This window comes from Garra rufa, chromosome 25, assembly GCF_049309525.1.
Source record: "Garra rufa chromosome 25, GarRuf1.0, whole genome shotgun sequence".
Lineage (NCBI taxonomy): Eukaryota > Metazoa > Chordata > Actinopteri > Cypriniformes > Cyprinidae > Garra > Garra rufa.
The window spans coordinates 4,363,548-4,386,187 of NC_133385.1; the positions used below are offsets into that span (position 1 = coordinate 4,363,548).

At 33.7% G+C, this 22,640-nt stretch overlaps 1 protein-coding gene across 1 annotated transcript in view; it reads right to left on the reverse strand.

Annotated features, from left to right (window-relative positions):
• The window catches only part of spg11 (SPG11 vesicle trafficking associated, spatacsin), an 81,692-nt gene that overhangs the window by 42,039 nt on the left and 17,013 nt on the right, over nt 1-22,640 (reverse strand). Inside the window, exons 10-17 of the mRNA XM_073831839.1 lie at nt 22,461-22,639; nt 19,303-19,479; nt 15,042-15,113; nt 14,773-14,900; nt 14,420-14,595; nt 12,222-12,432; nt 11,893-12,102; nt 4,210-4,316 (exon numbers count right to left, since the gene is read on the reverse strand). Coding sequence (XP_073687940.1) covers nt 4,210-4,316; nt 11,893-12,102; nt 12,222-12,432; nt 14,420-14,595; nt 14,773-14,900; nt 15,042-15,113; nt 19,303-19,479; nt 22,461-22,639 — 1,260 coding nt within the window. The remainder of the gene's footprint in view (nt 1-4,209; nt 4,317-11,892; nt 12,103-12,221; nt 12,433-14,419; nt 14,596-14,772; nt 14,901-15,041; nt 15,114-19,302; nt 19,480-22,460; nt 22,640) is intronic.

Here is a 22,640-nt window from a genome sequence, read left to right on the forward strand (position 1 = left end):
ATAAAGGCATAATATTTGCGAGAATAAAGTCGAAATATTTCGAGAATATCGTTGGAATGTTATGAGAATCAAGTCAAACTATTGTGAGTATAAAGGTGGAATATTGCGGGAATAAGTCAGAATGTTATGAGAATAAAGTCTGAATGTTACGAGAACAAAGTCAAAATTTTGTGAGAATAAAATCTGAATTTTGCGGAATAAGTCAGAATGTTATGAGAATAAAGTTGAAATATTGCAAGAATAAAGTTGAATTATTGCGAGAATAAAGTCGGAATATTGACAGAATAAAAGTCGGAATATTGTGAGAATAAAGGCGGAATATTGACAGAATAAAAGTCGGAATGTTGCGAGAATAAAGTCGAAATGTTACGAGAATAAAGTCGGAATGTTACGAGAATAAAGTCGGAATGTTGCGAGAATAAAGTCGGAATGTTACGAGAATAAAGTCGAAATATTGCGACAATAAAGTCGGAATATTGCGAGAATAAAGTCGGAATGTTACGAGAATAAAGTTGAAATATTGCGAGAATAAAGTTGGAATATTGACAGAATAAAAGTCGGAATGTTGCGAGAATAAAGTCGGAATGTTACGAGAATAAAGTCGAAATGTTACGAGAATAAAGTCGAAATATTGCGAGAATAAAGTCGGAATGTTACGAGAATAAAGTCGGAATGTTGCGAGAATAAAGTCGGAATGTTGCGAGAATAAAGTCGGAATGTTACGAGAATAAAGTCGAAATATTGCGACAAAGTCGGAATATTGAGAGAATAAAGTCGGAATGTTACGAGAATAAAGTTGAAATATTGCGAGAATAAAGTCGGAATATTGACAGAATAAAAGTCAGAATGTTGCGAGAATAAAGTCGGAATGTTACAAGAATAAAGTCAGAATGTTACGAGAATAAAGTCGGAATGTTGCAAGAATAAAGGCAGAATATTGCTAGATAAAGTCAAAATATTGCGACTATAAATTCGGAATGTTGCGAGAATAAAGTCGGAATCTTGCGAGAATAAAGTCGGAATCTTGCGAGAATAAAGTCGGAATATTGCGAGAATAAAGTCGGAATCTTGCGAGAATAAAGTTGGAATATTGCGAGAATAAAGTTGAAATATTGCAAGAATAAAGTTGAAATATTGCGAGAATAAAGTTGAAATATTGCGAGAATAAAGTTGAAATATTGCAAGAATAAAGTTGAAATATTGAGAGAATAAAGTTGAAATATTGCGAGAATAAAGTCAGAATGTTGCGAGAATAAAGTCGGAATGTTGCGAGAATAAAGTCGGAATGTTACGAGAATAAAGTCGAAATATTGCGACAAAGTCGGAATATTGAGAGAATAAAGTCGGAATGTTACGAGAATAAAGTTGGAATATTGCGAGAATAAAGTTGAAATATTGCAAGAATAAAGTTGAAATATTGAGAGAATAAAGTTGAAATATTGCGAGAATAAAGTTGAAATATTGCGAGAATAAAGTTGAAATATTGCAAGAATAAAGTTGAAATATTGAGAGAATAAAGTTGAAATATTGCGAGAATAAAGTCAGAATGTTGCGAGAATAAAGTCGGAATGTTGCGAGAATAAAGTCGGAATGTTACGAGAATAAAGTCGAAATATTGCGACAAAGTCGGAATATTGAGAGAATAAAGTCGGAATGTTACGAGAATAAAGTTGGAATATTGCGAGAATAAAGTCGGAATATTGACAGAATAAAAGTCAGAATGTTGCGAGAATAAAGTCGGAATGTTACAAGAATAAAGTCAGAATGTTACGAGAAAAAAGTCGGAATGTTGCAAGAATAAAGGCAGAATATTGCTAGATAAAGTCAAAATATTGCGACTATAAATTCGGAATGTTGCGAGAATAAAGTCAGAATGTTACGAGAATAAAGTCGGAATCTTGCGAGAATAAAGTCGGAATATTGCGAGAATAAAGTCGGAATCTTGCGAGAATAAAGTTGGAATATTGCGAGAATAAAGTTGAAATATTGCAAGAATAAAGTTGAAATATTGAGAGAATAAAGTTGAAATATTGCGAGAATAAAGTCAGAATGTTGCGAGAATAAAGTCGGAATGTTGCGAGAATAAAGTCGGAATGTTACGAGAATAAAGTCGAAATATTGCGACAAAGTCGGAATATTGAGAGAATAAAGTCGGAATGTTACGAGAATAAAGTTGGAATATTGCGAGAATAAAGTCGGAATATTGACAGAATAAATGTTGCGAGAATAAAGTCGGAATGTTACAAGAATAAAGTCAGAATGTTACGAGAAAAAAGTCGGAATGTTGCAAGAATAAAGGCAGAATATTGCTAGATAAAGTCAAAATATTGCGACTATAAATTCGGAATGTTGCGAGAATAAAGTCGGAATGTTGCGAGAATAAAGTCGGAATCTTGCGAGAATAAAGTTGGAATATTGAGAGAATAAAGTCGGAATGTTACGAGAATAAAGTTGGAATATTGCGAGAATAAAGTTGAAATATTGCAAGAATAAAGTTGAAATATTGAGAGAATAAAGTTGAAATATTGCGAGAATAAAGTTGAAATATTGCGAGAATAAAGTTGAAATATTGCAAGAATAAAGTTGAAATATTGAGAGAATAAAGTTGAAATATTGCGAGAATAAAGTCAGAATGTTGCGAGAATAAAGTCGGAATGTTGCGAGAATAAAGTCGGAATGTTACGAGAATAAAGTCGAAATATTGCGACAAAGTCGGAATATTGAGAGAATAAAGTCGGAATGTTACGAGAATAAAGTTGGAATATTGCGAGAATAAAGTCGGAATATTGACAGAATAAAAGTCAGAATGTTGCGAGAATAAAGTCGGAATGTTACAAGAATAAAGTCAGAATGTTACGAGAAAAAAGTCGGAATGTTGCAAGAATAAAGGCAGAATATTGCTAGATAAAGTCAAAATATTGCGACTATAAATTCGGAATGTTGCGAGAATAAAGTCAGAATGTTACGAGAATAAAGTCGGAATCTTGCGAGAATAAAGTCGGAATATTGCGAGAATAAAGTCGGAATCTTGCGAGAATAAAGTTGGAATATTGCGAGAATAAAGTTGAAATATTGCAAGAATAAAGTTGAAATATTGAGAGAATAAAGTTGAAATATTGCGAGAATAAAGTCAGAATGTTGCGAGAATAAAGTCGGAATGTTGCGAGAATAAAGTCGGAATGTTACGAGAATAAAGTCGAAATATTGCGACAAAGTCGGAATATTGAGAGAATAAAGTCGGAATGTTACGAGAATAAAGTTGGAATATTGCGAGAATAAAGTCGGAATATTGACAGAATAAATGTTGCGAGAATAAAGTCGGAATGTTACAAGAATAAAGTCAGAATGTTACGAGAATAAAGTCGGAATGTTGCAAGAATAAAGGCAGAATATTGCTAGATAAAGTCAAAATATTGCGACTATAAATTCGGAATGTTGCGAGAATAAAGTCGGAATGTTGCGAGAATAAAGTCGGAATCTTGCGAGAATAAAGTTGGAATATTGCGAGAATAAAGTTGAAATATTGAGAGAATAAAGTTGAAATATTGCGAGAATAAAGTTGAAATATTGCAAGAATAAAGTTGAAATATTGAGAGAATAAAGTTGAAATATTGCGAGAATAAAGTCAGAATGTTGCGAGAATAAAGTCGGAATGTTGCGAGAATAAAGTCGGAATGTTACAAGAATAAAGTCGGAATGTTGCGAGAATAAAGTCGGAATCTTGCGAGAATAAAGTTGGAATATTGCGAGAATAAAGTTGAAATATTGAGAGAATAAAGTTGAAATATTGCGAGAATAAAGTTGAAATATTGCAAGAATAAAGTTGAAATATTGAGAGAATAAAGTTGAAATATTGCGAGAATAAAGTCAGAATGTTGCGAGAATAAAGTCGGAATGTTGCGAGAATAAAGTCGGAATGTTACAAGAATAAAGTCGGAATATTGTGAGAATAAAGTTGGAATATTGCGAGAATAAAGTTGAAATGTTGTGAGAATCAAGTCGGACTATTGTGAGTATAAAGGCGGAATATTGACAGAACAAAAGTTGGAATATTGCGGGAATAAGTCAGAATGTTATGAGAATAAAGTCGGAATGTTACAAGAATAAAGTTGGACTATTGTGAGAATAAAGGCGGAATATTGACAGAATAAAGTCTGCAGGACAGCTATTTTAAAACATTCTTTTTAATCTAAATGCAAATGCTGGCACCTTTAAGGTCTCTGGTGATTTTCTGTAATTTCAGCATCATCTCAAACCAGGGGAAACTCTCAAACAGGTTCCTGTCGGTCAGAACAGGGCAATTCCCGGGAGTTAACCTGAATGACAGAAGAAATGACAAACACATCCACAATGAGACGAGTCCTGAATGTCCTGCTGAAAAACAGCTCACACAGAGGGACGTAAACCATCTTTCTCTGAAAAAGAGCTTCAATAAATCTATTTATTTATGATTTAACAACATGACAGCAGCAAGGGTTATATGCAGGTCAAAAATAATTAAACTTCATTCAAACAATGTAATCAATATTCTTTCAATATAATGTTTACATTAATTTAACTACTTTGTCCTAAAGTCATACATGCAAAAATAAATAAATAAATTCTAAACTGAAATAACAAAAATAATAATTATATAGCCTTTCGGGCTTCATAAAAAATTGTAATACAAATAAACAATAACAATAAATAATAATAAAAATGATATAAATATCATTTATTATATGAATACATATATAAATAAATTAAAATAAAATAATTATCAGTTAATATAGCAGATTAAAGAGTAGACAGATAGATCAATAAATAAATAAAAATAACCATAACAAAATAAAATAATTCAAATAATTAATATAGAAAATTTTTAGATAGAGAGATAGAGAGAGATAGATAGAGAGAGACAGACAGACAGATAGAAATAAAAAAATAAGGAAAAGAACTTTATAAAAACAAATATAAATGTGAAAAAGGAAAAAACTAAAAAAAATTAACTGCAAATATATAAAAAAGCTCCAAAAATGTATTTTTTTTTTCACGAAAAACTAAAACACGAAATAACGAAAAGAGTTGAAATAAATTTAATGCATAACATGAATTATAAAATATAATTAAATTTTAAAAATAAATAATGTTTTAAAATAAATTACAAATAAAAAAAAACAAAAGAAAACAATTAAATAAACCAAAACAATTGATTTTAGGTAACACTGTACAGCAAGGTCTCATTTGTTATCATAAATGAATGCATTAACGATCCAAAACTAACAATAAACAATATATTTGTACAGAATTTGTTAAAGTTACCTAATAAAAATGTTAATTTAAGTTCACAGTGCAATAAATAACATTTAAAAAAAAAATAAACCTTATTGTACAGTGTTACCATATATGGGTCAAATGTATGGGTCAAAATTAGGGCCCGAGCCCAAAAGGGCGAAGGCCCTATTGTTTTTCTAAGGATTATTAGGGCCCGAGCACCGATGGTGTGAGGACCCTATTGGATCTGCTTCGTTTATTAGGGCCCGAGCACCGATGGTGTGAGGACCCTATTGGATCTGCTTCGTTTATTATTATTATTATTATTCTTCTTCTCCGGAATGAATCGCATTTTTGAGGGCCTAAACATACCCGAAAACTCATGAAACTTTGCACACACATCAAACCTGGCGAAAATGGATGTCTGATATGGGTTGCAGAAGTGGGTGTGGCAAAACGGCTCGATAGCGCCACCTTTACACGTTCCGCGGTGTGCGCTTTCAGCTATGATTCACGTACATGCATGAAAATCGGTACACACATGTAACTCACCAACACCTACAAAAAAGCCTCCTGGGACAAAATCCGAAACCCAACAGGAAGTCGGTTATTATTAATTTTCTTAGCAAAATTTGTGTCATTTTTGCCATTTTCAGGCGTCGTACTTGAACGAACTCCTCCTAGAGATTTACTCCGATCAACAGCAAATTTGGTAAGTCTAATCTAAAGCCCTTTGTGACGCTAAATTGTGAAGATCTAGAGTTTTCATCGGAGGGCGTGTCCATGGCGGCCTCGCAAATTTCGATGTTTCGCCATGAAAAAGGAAGTTGCTATAACTTAGGCATAAAATGTCCGATCTGTCCCAAACTTCACATGTGTGATAACACTCCTGACCTGATGACATCTACATATCCATATTCAGTTATAGTCATAGCGCCACCTGCAGGCAACAGGAAGTGTCATGCTGTACTCTACAACCAACTCCTCCTAGAGATTTATACAGATCAACACCAAAATCGGTCAGTCTAATATAAAGGCCTTAGTGATGTTAAATTGTGAAGATCTTGAGTTTTCGGTAAAGGGCGTGTCCGTGGCGGCCTGACAAATTTCGAGGTCTCGCCATGGATATAAAACTTGTTATAACTCAGCCATAAAATGTCCGATTTGCCTCAAACTTCACATATTCGATAAGAGTCCTGGCCTGAACACATCTGAAGGCCAATATTCTATTATAATCACAGCGCCACCTGTTGGCAACAGGAAATGACTTGTATCAAAGTCCTCTTAGAGATTTAATGATATCAACATTATATTTGGTCAGTCTGATCTAGAGGCCTTAGAGATGTTAAATTGCGAAGATCTTGAGTTTTCGTTAAAGGGCGTGTCCGTGGCGGCGTGACAAACTTTGATGTTTCGCCATGGACATAGAAGTTGTTATAACTCAGCCATAAAATGTCCGATCTGCCTCAAACTTCACTGGTTTGGTAAGAGTCCTGGCCTGAAGACACCTAAAGGCCAATATTCAGATATTATCATAGCGCCACCTGTTGGCAGCAGGATATATCATATCTTTCACTAACTCAAACATACCAAGGTCAATCTGCACCAAACTTCATATGTTTGATGAAAGTGGTGGCCTGAACACATCTACATGCCAATAATCAGTTATAGGCATAGCGCCACCAGCTGGCAGCAGGAAATTTGGCACATTTAAGTGACTTTGACATATTTCTCATATTTTTACTGTATTAAAAGCATACTACCCTCCATTTGCTGTGTTCCTAAAGCCACCGGTCGGCGGTGAGCCCGTGTGCGAGGGCCCGTTCATCGCTGCTTGCAGCTTTAATTATTATTATTATTATTCTTCTTCTCCGGAATGAATCGCATTTTTGAGGGCCTAAACATACCCGAAAACTCATGAAACTTTGCACACACATCAAACCTGGCGAAAATGGATGTCTGATATGGGTTTCAGAGATGGGTGTGGCAAAACGGCTCGATAGCGCCACCTTTACACGTTCCGCGGTGTGCGCTTTCAGCTATGATTCACGTACATGCATGAAAATCGGTACACACATGTAGCTCACCAATACCTACAAAAAAGCCTCCTGGGACAAAATCCGAAACCCAACAGGAAGTCGGTTATTATTAATTTTCTTAGCAAAATTTGTGTCATTTTTGCCATTTTCAGGCGTGGTACTTGAACAAACTCCTCCTAGAGATTTACTCCGATCAACAGCAAATTTGGTGAGTCTAATCTAAAGCCCTTTGTGACGTTAAATTGTGAAGATCTAGAGTTTTCATCGAAGGGCGTGTCCGTGGCGGCCTCGCAAATTTCGATGTTTCGCCATGAAAAAGGAAGTTGCTATAACTTAGGCATAAAATGTCCGATCTGTCCCAAACTTCACATGTGTGATAACACTCCTGACCTGATGACATCTACATATCCATATTCAGTTATAGTCATAGCGCCACCTGCTGGCAACAGGAAGTGTCATGCTGTACTCTGCAACCAACTCCTCCTAGAGATTTATACAGATCAACACCAAAATCGGTCAGTCTAATATAAAGGCCTTAGTGATGTTAAATTGTGAAGATCTTGAGTTTTTGGTAAAGGGCGTGTCCGTGGCGGCCTGACAAATTTCGAGGTCTCGCCATGGATATAAAACTTGTTATAACTCAGCCATAAAATGTCCGATTTGCCTCAAACTTCACATGTTCGATAAGAGTCCTGGCCTGAACAAATCTGAAGGCCAATATTCTATTATAATCACAGCGCCACCTGTTGGCAACAGGAAATGACTTGTAGCAAACTCCTCCTAGAGATTTAATGATATCAACTTTATATTTGCTCAGTCTGATCTAGAGGCCTTAGAGATGTTAAATTGCGAAGATCTTGAGTTTTCGTTAAAGGGCGTGTCTGTGGCGGCGTGACAAAGTTTGATGTTTCGCCATGTACATAAAAGTTGTTATAACTCAGCCATAAAATGTCCGATCTGCCTCAAACTTCACAGGTTTGGTAAGAGTCCTGGCCTGAAGATACCTAAAGGCCAATATTCAGATATTATCATAGCGCCACCTGTTGGCAGCAGGATATATCATATCTTTCACTAACTCAAACATACCAAGGTCAATCTGCACCAAACTTCATATGTTTGATGAAAGTGCCAACCTGAACACATCTACATGCCAATAATCAGTTATAGGCATAGCGCCACCAGCTGGCAGCAGGAAATTTGGCACATTTAAGTGACTTTGACATAATTTTTCCTATTTTTACTGGATTAAAAGCATACTGCCCACCATTAGCTGTGTTCAAAAAGCCACCTGTCGGCGGTGAGCCCGTGTGCGAGGGCCCGTTCATCGCTGCTTGCAGCTTTAATTATTATTATTATTATTTTTTTTTCAATGTTTTGGGGGATTTCGGGGGCCTTAACATACACGAAAACTCTTGAAACTTTGCACACACATTGGAACCTGCGGCCATCAGGGCCGGACAGACTTTGACATGGGGGGGTCACCTGGGGGGGGCATGGCACAGCGTTAAAAATTGCGACTTTTGAAGGGCTCTGGAGCGCACAACGGTTGACCTACAGTCACCAAAATTCATACACATATAGACCTCATCGGGCCGAACAAATTTCACACTCATAGTCCGTGCTTCGCCAAACAGGAAGTCGGCTATTCAGGGATGTCTAAAAAGTGCATGCAATGGAATTTGAAATACTCCTACTAGGCCTTTCCACCGATGGCCACCAAACTCGGTCAGCATGATCTCAAGACATTGGGGACGCAAAATTGCCAGGGGATTTTTGATATCTCGAACGGTTTGACCGTGACGGGGCGACAAATTTATGGCGAGAAATGAGAAACAGGAAGTGCCTAATAACTTTGACATACTTTGTTTGATTTTGACCAAACTTCAGCAGTTTGTTCATCGTCTGATGCCGATCACAGAGATGTGACTATTATGAGTCAAAGTTATAGCGCCACCAACTGGCAGCAGAAAGCGTGACGTTTTTGAAACGCTTTAAACTCAGCCTCTTAATTTTACTCAATTTGCTTCAAACTTCATCACAATAATGTCAAAACACGACCGATAAGAATCTGTGAAGGGCGTTATCCATAACTTTTATCATGTTGCCATGGCAACGTGTCAAACTTTAACTTTAGTTTTTTGTGTTTTTGAGCCACTTAAAATGCTTAGAATTTCATGAAACTCAACACACACATCTGTATTAATGACAGTTAAACACTGATAAAAGCCCATAAATGGGCGTGGAGCAGGCGCTCCATAGCGCCACCTTTTGACAAAAGTTGGGGGGTTACTTTGTCCTACAGTCACCAAACTCGGTACATATATTGGACTCATCAAGCCGGACAACTTTCTAATTTACACCCATTAGCTACGACCAACAGGAAGTCAGCTATTTTTATTTAAATATGGATTTTTGGAAAAATCAAGCTGTGGAATTTGAAATACTCCTCCTAGACCTTTCCACCGATGGCCACCAAACTCGGTCAGCATGATCTCAAGATATTGGGAATGCAAAATTGCCAGGGGATTTTTGCTATCTCGAACGGTTTGGCCGTGGCAGGGCGACAAATTATGGCGAGAAATGAGAAACAGGAAATGTCTAATAATTTTGACACACTTTATCTGATTTTGACCAAACTTAAGCAGTTTGTTCGTCGTATGATACCGATCACAGAGATGTGACTATTATGAGTCAAAGTTATAGCGCCACCAACTGGCAGCAGGAAGTGTGTTGCTTGCAAAACGCTTTTAAATCAACCTCTTATTTTTACTCAATTTGCTTCAAACTTCATCAGAATAATATCAAAACACGGCCGATGAGAATCTGTGAAGGGGTCCTTGATACATCAAATGCTGTTGCCATGGCAACATGTCAAACTTTAACATTTGTTTCCTGTGTTTTTAAATATAGCTGTGAATAAATTCATATCACTCATAGCAGAATCAGACAGTTCACAGCAAACTTTGTCAACATGATGCCAAGATACTGAAGATGTTAAATTGTGAACGGCTTTGGGACATCTTGAACGGTGTTGATGTGGTGATTTATGAAAGTAACAATAAAAAAGATGAAGAGTTATTTTCATATATCTTTAAATTGCATTATTCTAACTCATCAAAACTTTTTACATATAAAGAACAAGAAATTCTTAGGAAATACGTGTAGTTTCAAAATGTTATCATGCTCAGAGGCCCCAAAAACATTAAAAGTGTCACATAAATTTGTCAGATTAAAGCTCTAATACCAGGGATGAACACTAGAGGTCCTCATAAGATAAGGAATCGTTTGACCTCTAATGCTATTTAGCTCATTCTCAGTGTATAAGAATGAAAATAATCCATAGAATCAGTTGATATAGACTGTACTGTCAGTGTACTTTTACATAATTATTTTGTATAGGTGCTTAAAGAGCATTAAAATCTTTTTTTAATCTTTTAAGGAAAAATTATATGATTTATATACATATATACAATCTCACTGATAGAATAAAAAATCTTATAAGTATGACACTATACTGCTCAGTTCACTTAATTAGAATGAGAAACAAATACATCAACTAAGTTAATATGTATTTATTTTTAATATATTTGTTTATAATTATTTCACAGATGCTTATAGATCATTAAAATAATATTAAAAAATTGATGTAGATCATAAAACATGGTAACTATTTAAAATAGGGTCTCTTTTGTTAACATTGGTTAATGAACTAACACACGAACGAACAACGAACAATATTTTTGTGCTCGATTTTCTTCAAACTTCATCAGAATGATGTAAAAACACGGCCGATGAGAGTCTGTAAAGGCGTCCCTGATGCATCAAATGCTGTTGCCATGGCAAATAAATAAAAATACAAAATACATTCAAATATTTGTTTCCTGTGTTTTTGAGGCAGATAGCGTGCCTAGAATTTCATTTTCCATTTTCAATTTTCAATGATTTATTATATATTTAAAGTGCAGCATCCTAACTCTTTGAAACTTTTTTCATACAAATAACTATTCATTCTGATTAAACACAGTTCATTTCATAATTATACAAAACTCCACGAATGAAAGAAAATTAAAAAACAAATCTGATCTCACTCTGCTCTGCACTCTATGTGTGTGTTTGTGTGGTAAGTGGCTGAGTGTAAGGAGGTGGGATGGGTGGTAAGAGAAAGAGTCAGACAGGAGGAGAGACAGTTAGGGTTAGTCCAAAGGGTTATTGTGAATGCATGTGCCAACTGGGCACCGTTTTCCTGATGCTATCGGGATGGCGACTGCCAGACGGCGAGGGCCCGGTCAACGCTGCTTGCAGCTTTAATTATAATTTGTTCTTTTATGGCAAAAATCATTAGGATATGAAGTAAAAAGATCTCGTACATTTCAGACCATAAATATATCAAAAGCTAATTTTTGATTAGTAATATGCATTGCTAAGAACTTCATTTGGACAACTTTGAAAGCACTTTTGCACCCTCAGATTCCAGATTTTCAAATAGGTGTATCTCCGCCAAATATTGTCCTATTCTTACAAACCATACATCAACTGAAAGCTTATTTTCGGACTGTTTTGTGGTTCAGGGTCACATATACATGTGTGTGTTTTGATTCACCTGTAGTGCTCCAGGTAGGAGTAGAGCAGGTAGCGCAGGCTGTTCTCCAGACAGTGCAGGACGAAGCGCTGGTGAAACTCCTGGCCCTGCGACGCCTGAAACTGCGGGACGGGAGGATCCTTCCCATGCTGCATCACTCCTCTGGCTTGACCCAGCCTCCAGAGCAACTTCTCAAAGTCCTCCATCTCCGACTGGACGAACAGACCCTGTCTATACACAAAACAGGAAGTTGTCAGATTAATATCAGTGCTTTGAGGTCAAATGGCTTTTTAATGCAACACATCCTTTCAATTTCCTTTGGATATGTTGGGAAATTGAGCGTCTCTGACCGGGCGAGCAGGACTAGGATCCGATCACGCAGGTATTGTCCGCAGCGGCTGCTGTCGTTGATGACGTGCGGTGCGAGCGCAGGCCAGCGGGGGGCAGCGGTGCTCTGTCCTTCAGCCGCGGTTGAGCTGCAAACCCACTCCGAGGCTCGAACACAATCGTGCAGAGAGGTGAGATACGACCACAACACAGCGGCATCCCACGAACCCTGAGCTACAACACAAGAAACACATCTATACCAAACAACATCACATCAAACGAAAAAATGCTCGATGAAAATTAGATATTGGAGTGTAAACCGTGTTAATGCACCTACAAAAAAAAAAAAAAAGCTTAATTTGCTTAATGCAAAATTATGCATTTCAAATTTAATTTAAATATTAATAATGATATTAATAAACTTCATTTAATTTTTATTTTATAAAAAACTAGATAAGATTAATTTACTTTATGCAAAATATATGTGTATAATTATTTGAAATAATACATATTTTGCATAAAGCAAATTAAGCCCCTTTTCAATTTTTATTTTTTAAATTAGGAATGAACACATTTCCATATAATTCATTATTGTGTGTATACTTTGCATGAACTTAAAATTTTATTTTTTAAATATATATTAAATAGTTGTACATGGTCATTTATAAACCTTTTAGTATACACACTAAAGAGCATAAGTAATTAAGCTCTAAAAATATATGCACACAAAATATATAAACACACACACACACACACACACACACACACATTATACATATACACACATACATGCATACCTATGAAATATAAAACCATTACATTTACTTAAAATATATATTAAAAAATATATATAATATGCATTAAATATAATTTATATATATTATATATATATATATATATATATATATATATATATATATATATATAAATATATAAATCAATTATTTAATTAAATTATAAACTATTAAAAATCTAAATCTAAAATCTAAAATTTACTTAAATTTAAAATTCTTTACAAATGCCTTTTTAAAATTAATTTTAATTACTTTTAATATATATATATATATATATATATATATAAAATTATTAAATTAAATTATAAATTATTAAATTAAATTATAAACTATTAAAAATCTAATTAAATGAATTACTTAAAAAAATCTTTAAAATTCTTTACAATTGCCTTTTAAAATTAATTTTAATTACTTTTAACCTGCCCCATAAAAAATTGCATAAAAACTTTATTGAAAATAAAAAGTTTACATGTTTTAATTGTTTTTTAAATTCTTCTCTCTCACTTTTTTCATAAAAATGTTGAATTAATGCATTTCAATTAATTATTTAATTTAAAAAATCTTGATTGTTGGGAAATCATTTTAATCAGCCTCATTTAAAAAAAAATGTTTGGTTTTAAACGTTAATTGTCTTTAAGCTTTGAAGTAAAATATGATTAGTTTTTGACAAGTTTGTAATCTTCCTAAAATTAAAAACTTTCTAAAATTAAATTAAATTTAAATTAAATTTTAGTTTTTTTTATTTTTCACTCTCACTTTAAGAAAAATGTTTCAATTAATTAATTAATCAATTTAAAATCTTTGATGGTTGGGAATTAATTTTAACCAGCCTCTTTATAAAAAAAAAATATATATATATATATATATATATATATGTTAAAGGTCTTTAAATTTTGAAGTAAAATATGATTAACCTTTGACAAGTTTGTGATCTTCCTAGAATTAGAAACTTTCTAAAATTAATTGCATAAAAAACTTTTAATTTTTAAATAGTTTTTTTATTCTTCTTGTCTCTTTACAATATTCTCACTTTTTGTCTGTACAGTATAAAAAAGGAAACAGATGGTAAAATAGATAAAAAATATGAAATCACAATTCAGTACATAAACTTTTGAACTCGAGATTAAGCTTTATTAATAAAAAAGATAAATAAATTTGTATATTTCAATAATTAATAGTGTTTGTTGAAAATAAAGTTTACATTTTTAAATACTTTTTTTAAATTCTTTTCTCTTTAAATTTTTTTTTGGTTAATGGTCTTAAAATTTTGAAGTAAAATATGATTTGTTTTTGAAAGCAGGCAAAAGATGCTTACATTTTGAATTAATTGCATAGTAAATGATGAATTAATTGCATGATTCAAAAGAAGACGGAAAAGAAAAGTAATTTTGCATGACTATCAAAGTGTTCAGCTGTGATAAACTGACCGGTCTGCTGCAGTCTGGACAGAAGGATGGAGTTCTGGGTGTCTCTGTCCCAGTATCTGACCCAGTCCAAACACACAGGATCCAGTAAAGACCTGCAGGAGGACGAGTCCACTTCCTGTGTGATCTCCTGCAGCAGTCGTCTGCTCTCGGGATCGGACCGGCTCATCTGAAGAACCCTGGACAGAAGATCCCACACACTTCTCTGAAAATACGTCCTGGTGCGCAAACTAGGGTTCGAATCCAGCTCGCAACATCATCTAATCCTGTCCCACCCCCGTCTAAACAACATTTCCAGTGCTGCTGCATCAATAAAAGACACAAGCAGAGCAAAAACAACTTTTTAAGAGAGAAACCTGTTGGCGTCCAGGCGGTTTGAGGATCTCGTCGCAGGCGTGGAGCACAAGTTCTCAATGGTCTGAATGAACTCCACCTGCTGTAACTCTTCACCTGAAAGGAAATTCTGCTTCTGCAGCTCCTCAACCTGAGAATGACAGCAACATAGAATCATTTACAGCTAAATTAGCTCTCTAAATGACACTGATGATTATGAAATTGCACAAATTTCACGTTTTTGAACCTAGGAATGTCTCTCTAAGGGTTCAGAGGTTGTTTTTTTTCTCACCATGAAGGCCCTTAGATCCCGATCGGCAGTGAAAACGCAGATGCTGTGGAGCTGCTCCTTTACATTAAAGCCCTAAAAGAGACAAATTAATACTTTTAATCATTAAGGAAACATCAAATTGATCAAAAGTTCCAGTAAAGACATTTATACTGCCCTACAAAGCAAAAAGGCAGTAACTGCGCCTAGTACAGAACTGAGAAAAATGACTTTGAAGTTATCCTGTCATCCAGCCTGTAATCCAATTACTGTACAAACGACTACCATTTGAGATGAGATATTTTGTCACATAACAAAGGATGCCTTGAATGTCATGAAAATGATAATAACTCATTTTTGACCAAAAATGCAGTTACTGCCTTTTTGCTTTGTAGGGCAGTATAGTGTTAAAGATTTCTATTTTAAATAAATGCTGCTCTTTTTTTACTTAATAATCAAAGAATCCTGAAAAATGAAATGGTTTTGGCAAAAAAATATTATGCTGATGATAATCAGAAATGTTAGTTGAACAGTAAATCAGCATATTAGAATGATTTCTGAAGGATCATGTGACACTTTAAATTCAAGGACATTTTAAGGACTTTCCAGGTCCAATACAATCAAATTCAAGGACTTCAAGAGAGCACACATTTCAAGTTGGAGCAATGGTTACATGTTACCTCGTAAGATACATTGTTACAGTTTTAACATGGTTTTTTTTACATTTATTTTTGTCCATATGTCCTTAATGAGCTCCTACACATTTTACATTTCAAAATACCACAGTTTTCCAGACTCATATTTCCACACCTCTCAGTAGATTATGAGAACATAGTTAACATAAATGGTTCATAGAGCATTTTTTTTAAGTCATCTGTAAATATTTTTATTTTATTTTAAAATTTTCAGGGTTACATTTATGTATTAATTTTTTTTTGAGCAAACAAGTACGATTTATTTTGTCATATGGGACGCCAGCAGCTCTACTGTTATTTTACTCAGGAAGTCAAAAAAAGCTATAAATTCATAATGAAGGTCCAGCTGGTGGTGCAGAAATGTGAAGGTCAAAATAAATGAGAAGTGTCGAGAATAAAAGAACTGCTGTGAAAAAAACGAGGAGCTAATTTGCTCTGTAATTTTTTTACTGAGGTTGAGCGAAAAAAAAAAAAAAAAACTCAGACTTTCGCTCTTCACTGACCTCTCTCAAAGGAAAAATTCACACAAAAATAAAGATTTGCTAAAAGTTTACTTAGCCTCACACCAACCAAGATGTAGATGAGTTTGTTTCTTCATCAGATTTGAAGAAATGTAGCATTGCATCACTTACTCACCAATGGATGTGAATGGGTGCCGTCATAATGAGAGTCCAAACAGCTGATAATAACGTCTTAAGATGTTTTCAAGTTGAAAACGTCTGAATAATTGTTTTTTTATTCTTACATACACAGACTTTCCTTCTGACGGCACCCATTCACATCCATTGGTAAGCAAGTGAAGTGATGCTACATTTCTCCAAATCTGATGAAGAAACAAACTCATCTACATCTTGTATGGCATTTTCATTTTCAGCAAATGTTCATTTTTGAGTGAACTGTTCCTTTAAATAACTGTAATCAATAAATTCTGTTGACTATTATTTGGCAGAAACCCACAAGACCACATCAGTACTACTTTAAGCTGACAGCAGCAGATTTATGAATGATTCTCATTAAGCTGTTTCAGTACAGATTTCCTATGCGCTTTGGACTTTGAAGGAGCTCATGCAGAGCTGTCAGAATCAATACAATTTGTGCGTGTATTAGACAAATGATTTTTTTATTTATTATTTTTGCATCTTTCTTGGACAGTTTTAAATGCTTCCAAATTGCCCACATGTTTGCTGCATTAGTGTATGCCTCTACAGTCGTGACCAAAAGTTTTGAGAGTTACATAAATATTGGAAATTGGAAAAGTTGCTGCTTAAGTTTTTATAATAGCAATTTGCATATACTCCAGAATGATATGAAGAGTGATCAGATGAATTGCATAGTCCTTCTTTGCCATGAAAAGGAACTTAATCCCGAAAAAAACTTTCCACTGCATTTCATTGCTGTCATTAAAGGACCTGCTGAGATCATTTCAGTAATCGTCTTGTTAACTCAGGTGAGAATGTTGACGAACACAAGGCTGGAGATCATTATGTCAGGCTGATTGGGTTAGAATGGCAGACTTGACATGTTAAAAGGAGGGTGATGCTTGAAATCATTGTTCTTCCATTGTTAACCATGGTGACCTGCAAAGAAAGGCGTGCAGCCATCATTGCGTTGCTTAAAAATGGCTTCACAGGCAAGGATATTGTGGCTACTAAGATTGCACCTAAATCAACAATTTATAGGATCATCAAGAACTTCAAGGAAAGAGGTTCAATTCTTGTTAAGAAGGCTTCAGGGCGTCCAAGAAAGTCCATCAAGCGCCAGGATGGTCTCCTAAAGAGGATTGAGCTGCGGGATCGGAGTGCCACCAGTGCAGAGCTTGCTCAGGAATGGCAGCAGGCAGGTGTGAGCGAATCTGAACACACAGTGAGGACAAGACTTTTGGAAGATGGCCTGGTGTCAAGAAGGGCAGCAAAGAAGCCACTTCTCTCCAAAAAACCCATCAGGGACAGATTGATCTTCTGCAAAAAGTATGGCGAATGGACTGCTGAGGACTGGGGCAAAGTCATATTCTCCGATGAAGCCTCTTTCCGATTGTTTGGGGCATCTGGAAAAAGGCTTGTCCGGAGAAGAAAAGGTGAGCGCTACCATCAGTCCTGTGTCATGCCAACAGTAAAGCATCCTGAGACCATTCATGTGTGGGGTTGCTTCTCATCCAAGGGAGTGGGCTCACTCACAATTTTGGCCAAAAACACAGCCATGAATAAAGAATGGTACCAAAACACCCTCCAACAGCAACTTCTTCCAACAATCCAACAACAGTTTGGTGAAGAACAATGCATTTTCCAGCACGATGGAGCACTGTGCCATAAGGCAAAAGTGATAACTAAGTGGCTCGGGGACCAAAACGTTGACATTTTGGGTCCATGGCCTGGAAAATCCCCAGATCTTAATCCCATTGAGAACTTGTGGTCAATCCTCAAGAGGCGGGCGGACAAACAAAAACCCACTAATTCTGACAAACTCCAAGAAGTGATTATGAAAGAATGGGTTGCTATCAGTCAGGATTTGGCCCAGAAGTTGATTGAGAGCATGCCCAGTCCAATTGCAGAGGTCCTGAAAAAGAAGGGCCAACACTGCAAATACTGACTCTTTGCATAAATGTCATGTAATTGTCGATAAAAGCCTTTGAAATGTATGAAGTGCTTGTAATTATATTTCAGTACATCACAGAAACAACTGAAACAAAGATCTAAAAGCAGTTTAGCAGCAAACTTTGTGAAAACTAATATTTGTGTCATTCTCAAAACTTTTGGCCACGACTGTATTTGATCACGTCGCATCATTGTTCGGTATAATTTATTTGGCCTTTTCGCTTATTTGAATTTTCGGTTGCCGAACATTCGGTGCATCCCTATATTTTCTTTGTGCATCACTGCCATCTTACTATGAATAAAACAAGAGCATGGATGCACATGAATAGCCAGACATCTAGTTGCTCAAAATGTGGCTTTTCTTACAGTAGTGCCTCTAATATCAAGGCCTAATGTCCCATACACATCCTCTGTGGCGGCACAGAAACGACTAAAAATGGCCTAACGGCATAAAATGCCAAGTTCATGGGTTTATAAAAAAGATGTTTTCAAAATTTGTCTTTCATTACCGCAGTATGCCATATTTCACGGCCTTAGGTGTCTTTAACGCATACTGTGAAATGGGCTGATAGCACAATAGGTGGCTCAGTGTGCATTTTTCTATATGCCCTATATAACCTTTTTGCAAAGGTCCTTGAGGCTATGTAATAGGGTGCTAAAATATTGTAAGAGACAACCATGCATTTTGCATAATGAAAAAAAGTGCACCTTAAACTCATTCAGTCGTATTTTGAATTTGGCTTCTTGTACAATAAATTTCAATAAATTCTTAATTTAACTATAAAAACTAAATGGGGGCTAAAACCAGCCCACTAGACTAAAACTAAAAGTCTGGAAACACAAGTGCTTTTCTATACTCTTCCTTCTTTTTTCCATAATTTTCCAGAACTGGAAAGTACGGGAAGTTCCCTTTTGTTTCAAACACCCTAGGAACCCTGTGAGCAGAAACAATAAAGATTGTGTGTTTGGGCTGTTTGTGTGATAATGTGGTGTGTGTACCATGTTAGTCAGCAGTGTTTTGGCCTGCTGCAGGTCTTTGTGAGTGAGACAGGTGAAAGCGAGTCTCAGTCCCGTCTTCCTGATGTCTTCCAGACTGCATTCAACACAGCCACGTCTGCGCAGGAAAGCCTGTGCATGTAGGATCCGTCTGCTTAATACAGCGTGCTGAACGACTTCCTGAAATAAATGGACAGAACAAAACTCAATGTGCATATATATATATATATATATATATTATTATATAAATATATTGATTTTATTCCCTAGATTAGTATATAATGTGCATATACTGTAAGCTTAATACCCATATGCATATATTATATTTTATTATTTATACACACATTGATATTACATTTTATTACTATTTATTATTTATTTTTTTACATGCATACATAGTAGATAATGCGCATATACACTTGCATAAACTTTGCATTCATATTATCTATATTTTAAATAAACGCATATATTTGCAAATTTAATAAACACGCATATATTGTCATATTTGCAAATAAAAATAAAATAAATGCATTTACATTACCAGTCAAAAGTTTTTCGACAGTACGTTTTTTTTTTTAAAGAGACACTTCTGCTCACCAAGCGTGCATTTATTTGATCCAAAGTACAGCATAAACAGTACCATTTAGAAATATTTCAACTATTTAAAATAACTGCTTTCTATTTGAATATATTTTAAAATGTAATTTATTCCTGTGATCAAAACTGAATTTTCAGCATCATTACTCCAGTCCTCAGTGTCACATGATGCTAGAAATTCAGCTTTGATCACAGGAATAAATTACATTTTAAAACATTCAAATAGAAAACAGTTATTTTCAATAGTCAAAATATTTAACAATTTTACTGCAGGTTTAGTGAGCTGAAGAGACTTCTTAACAAAAAAAAAAACATTAAACTTTTGACTGGTGATGTATGTCATGGATGGTATTTTAGAAATAATTTATATTGTGATTTCTCTCTATTTTCAGTGTTTTGGGAAAAACTATTTTTTTCATGGGTTAGTTTTTATTATTATTATTTTTTAACTTCATATAGAATTGAAGACTACTCTACTGTTAATTTTTCAACTATTTCTCTAACTTTTAACTAGTTATTCTATAGGGTCATGCATTTTATTTATAATTTATCATTTTAATCCACTTTATATAGAATTGGAGGTTACTCTATTTTAGTTTAGGATCATGGTTTTTATTGATTTATTTTATTTTCATTTGTATTATATTTTATTTTACTTCACATTCTATTTTAATTTTGTTTTTCTTTAAATCCATGGTTTACTTTCCTAATATATATTTTTCTAGTACTATTAGGAGTGATCCATTAAAACACTATTTTATTTGAATTACTTTATACTTCATTTTTTATTTTTATGCCATTGTATCTTTTTTTTTTTTACTTTTCATGCTTCCATTTTATTATTTCCATTTTTTTGTGGTTTCATTCATTCATCCATTTTTAACATTTTATTTTACTTGACATTTTATTTTTCATTTTATTATTATTTTTTTTCCATCCATTTTTTAATACATTTTATTTTATTTTTCATGCCTCTATTAATTTTATTGTTATTATCCATCCATTTTTTATATTTAATTATTTTCTTTTTTTTCATCAATCAATTTTATTATTTCATTTTATCCTGTTTTTGTTTCATTCATTCATCCATTTTTAACATTTTATTTTGCTTGACTTGACTGTTTACTTCTGGTCATTTTATTTTATTTTTATTTTATACATCCATACATTTGTTTTTATTTTATTTTTGTCTTAAACATCCATACAATTTTAATACATTTTTTTATTTATTTTTCATTCCTCTATTAATTTTATTGTTATTATCCATCCATTTTTTTTTTATTTAAATGTTTTATTTTTTTCATCCATCCATTTTCTTATTTTATTTTATCCTTTTTTGGTTTCATTCATTCATCCATTTTTAATATTTTATTTTATTTTACTTGAAGGTTTACTTCTTAACATTATAACTTTCATTTTATTTTATTTTATACATCCAAACATTTGTTTTTATTTTTTATTTTAATTTTTTTTAAACATCCGTACAATTTTTTATACATTATTTTATTTTTCATTCCTCTATTTATTTGTTACTATGCATCCATTTTTTATATTTAATTTATTTTCATCCATCCATTTTCTTATTTTATTTTATCCTTTTTGTTTCATTCATTCATCCATTTTTAAGGTTTTATTTTGCTTGACTTGACTGTTTACTTCTTGTCATTTTATTTTATTTTATACATCCATACATTTGTTTTTATTTTACTTTTGTTTTAAACATCCATACATTTTTAATACATTATTTTATTTTTCATTCCTCTATTTATTTTATTGTTATTATCCATCCATTTTTTTAATTTTTTTCATACATCCATTTTATTATTTTATTTGATCCTTTTTTGGTTTCATTCATTCATCCATTTTTAATATTTTATTTTACTTGACTTGACTGTTTATCTTGTTCTTATCATTTTAACTTTCATTTTATTTTATACATCCAAACATTTATTTTATTTTATCTTATTTTTTTAAACATCTGTACAATTTAATACATTTTGTTTATTTTATTTTTCATTCCTCTATTTATTTTATTGTTATTATCCAACCATTTTTTTTATATATATTATATATATATATATATATATAATTTTTTTTATCCATTTTATTATGAATTTTATTTATTCATCCATTTTTAACATTTTATTTTACTTGACTTGACTGTTTACTTCTTGTCATTTTATTTTATTTTATACATCCATACATTTGTTTTTATTTATTTTTTATTTTTTTTAAACATCATCCATTTTTTAATACATTTTATTTTATTTTTCATGCCTCTATTTATTTTATTGTTATTATCCATCCATTTTTTTTTTTATATTTTAAATTTTTTTTTTTTTTTTTTCATCCATCCACTTTATTATGAATTTCATTTATTCATCCATTTTTTAACATTTTATTTTACTTGACTTGACTGTTTACTTCATTTCATTTCATTTTACTTTATACATCCAAACAAGTCCCCAAGCAGCTGCGAGTAAGTCAAAAACACAAATGCATCCGTCTAACAAGTGTTTTGGACCATGATGCATCATTGGTGTGCAGCGTTTCTGTGGACTAACCTCATCAGACAGCGACTGCCACTCCTGATCAGTGTCTGCGATGGACGCAGGAGCATTCAGACCCACGGAGGCCTGAGAGCCGCCTCCATCCGGCCAAGGGAACTTCTTCATGTATCGGCGCAGATCAGAGATGTAGCCGTCTAAAATCTGAACACACTCCTGCAGGTTCGCATCCAGCTC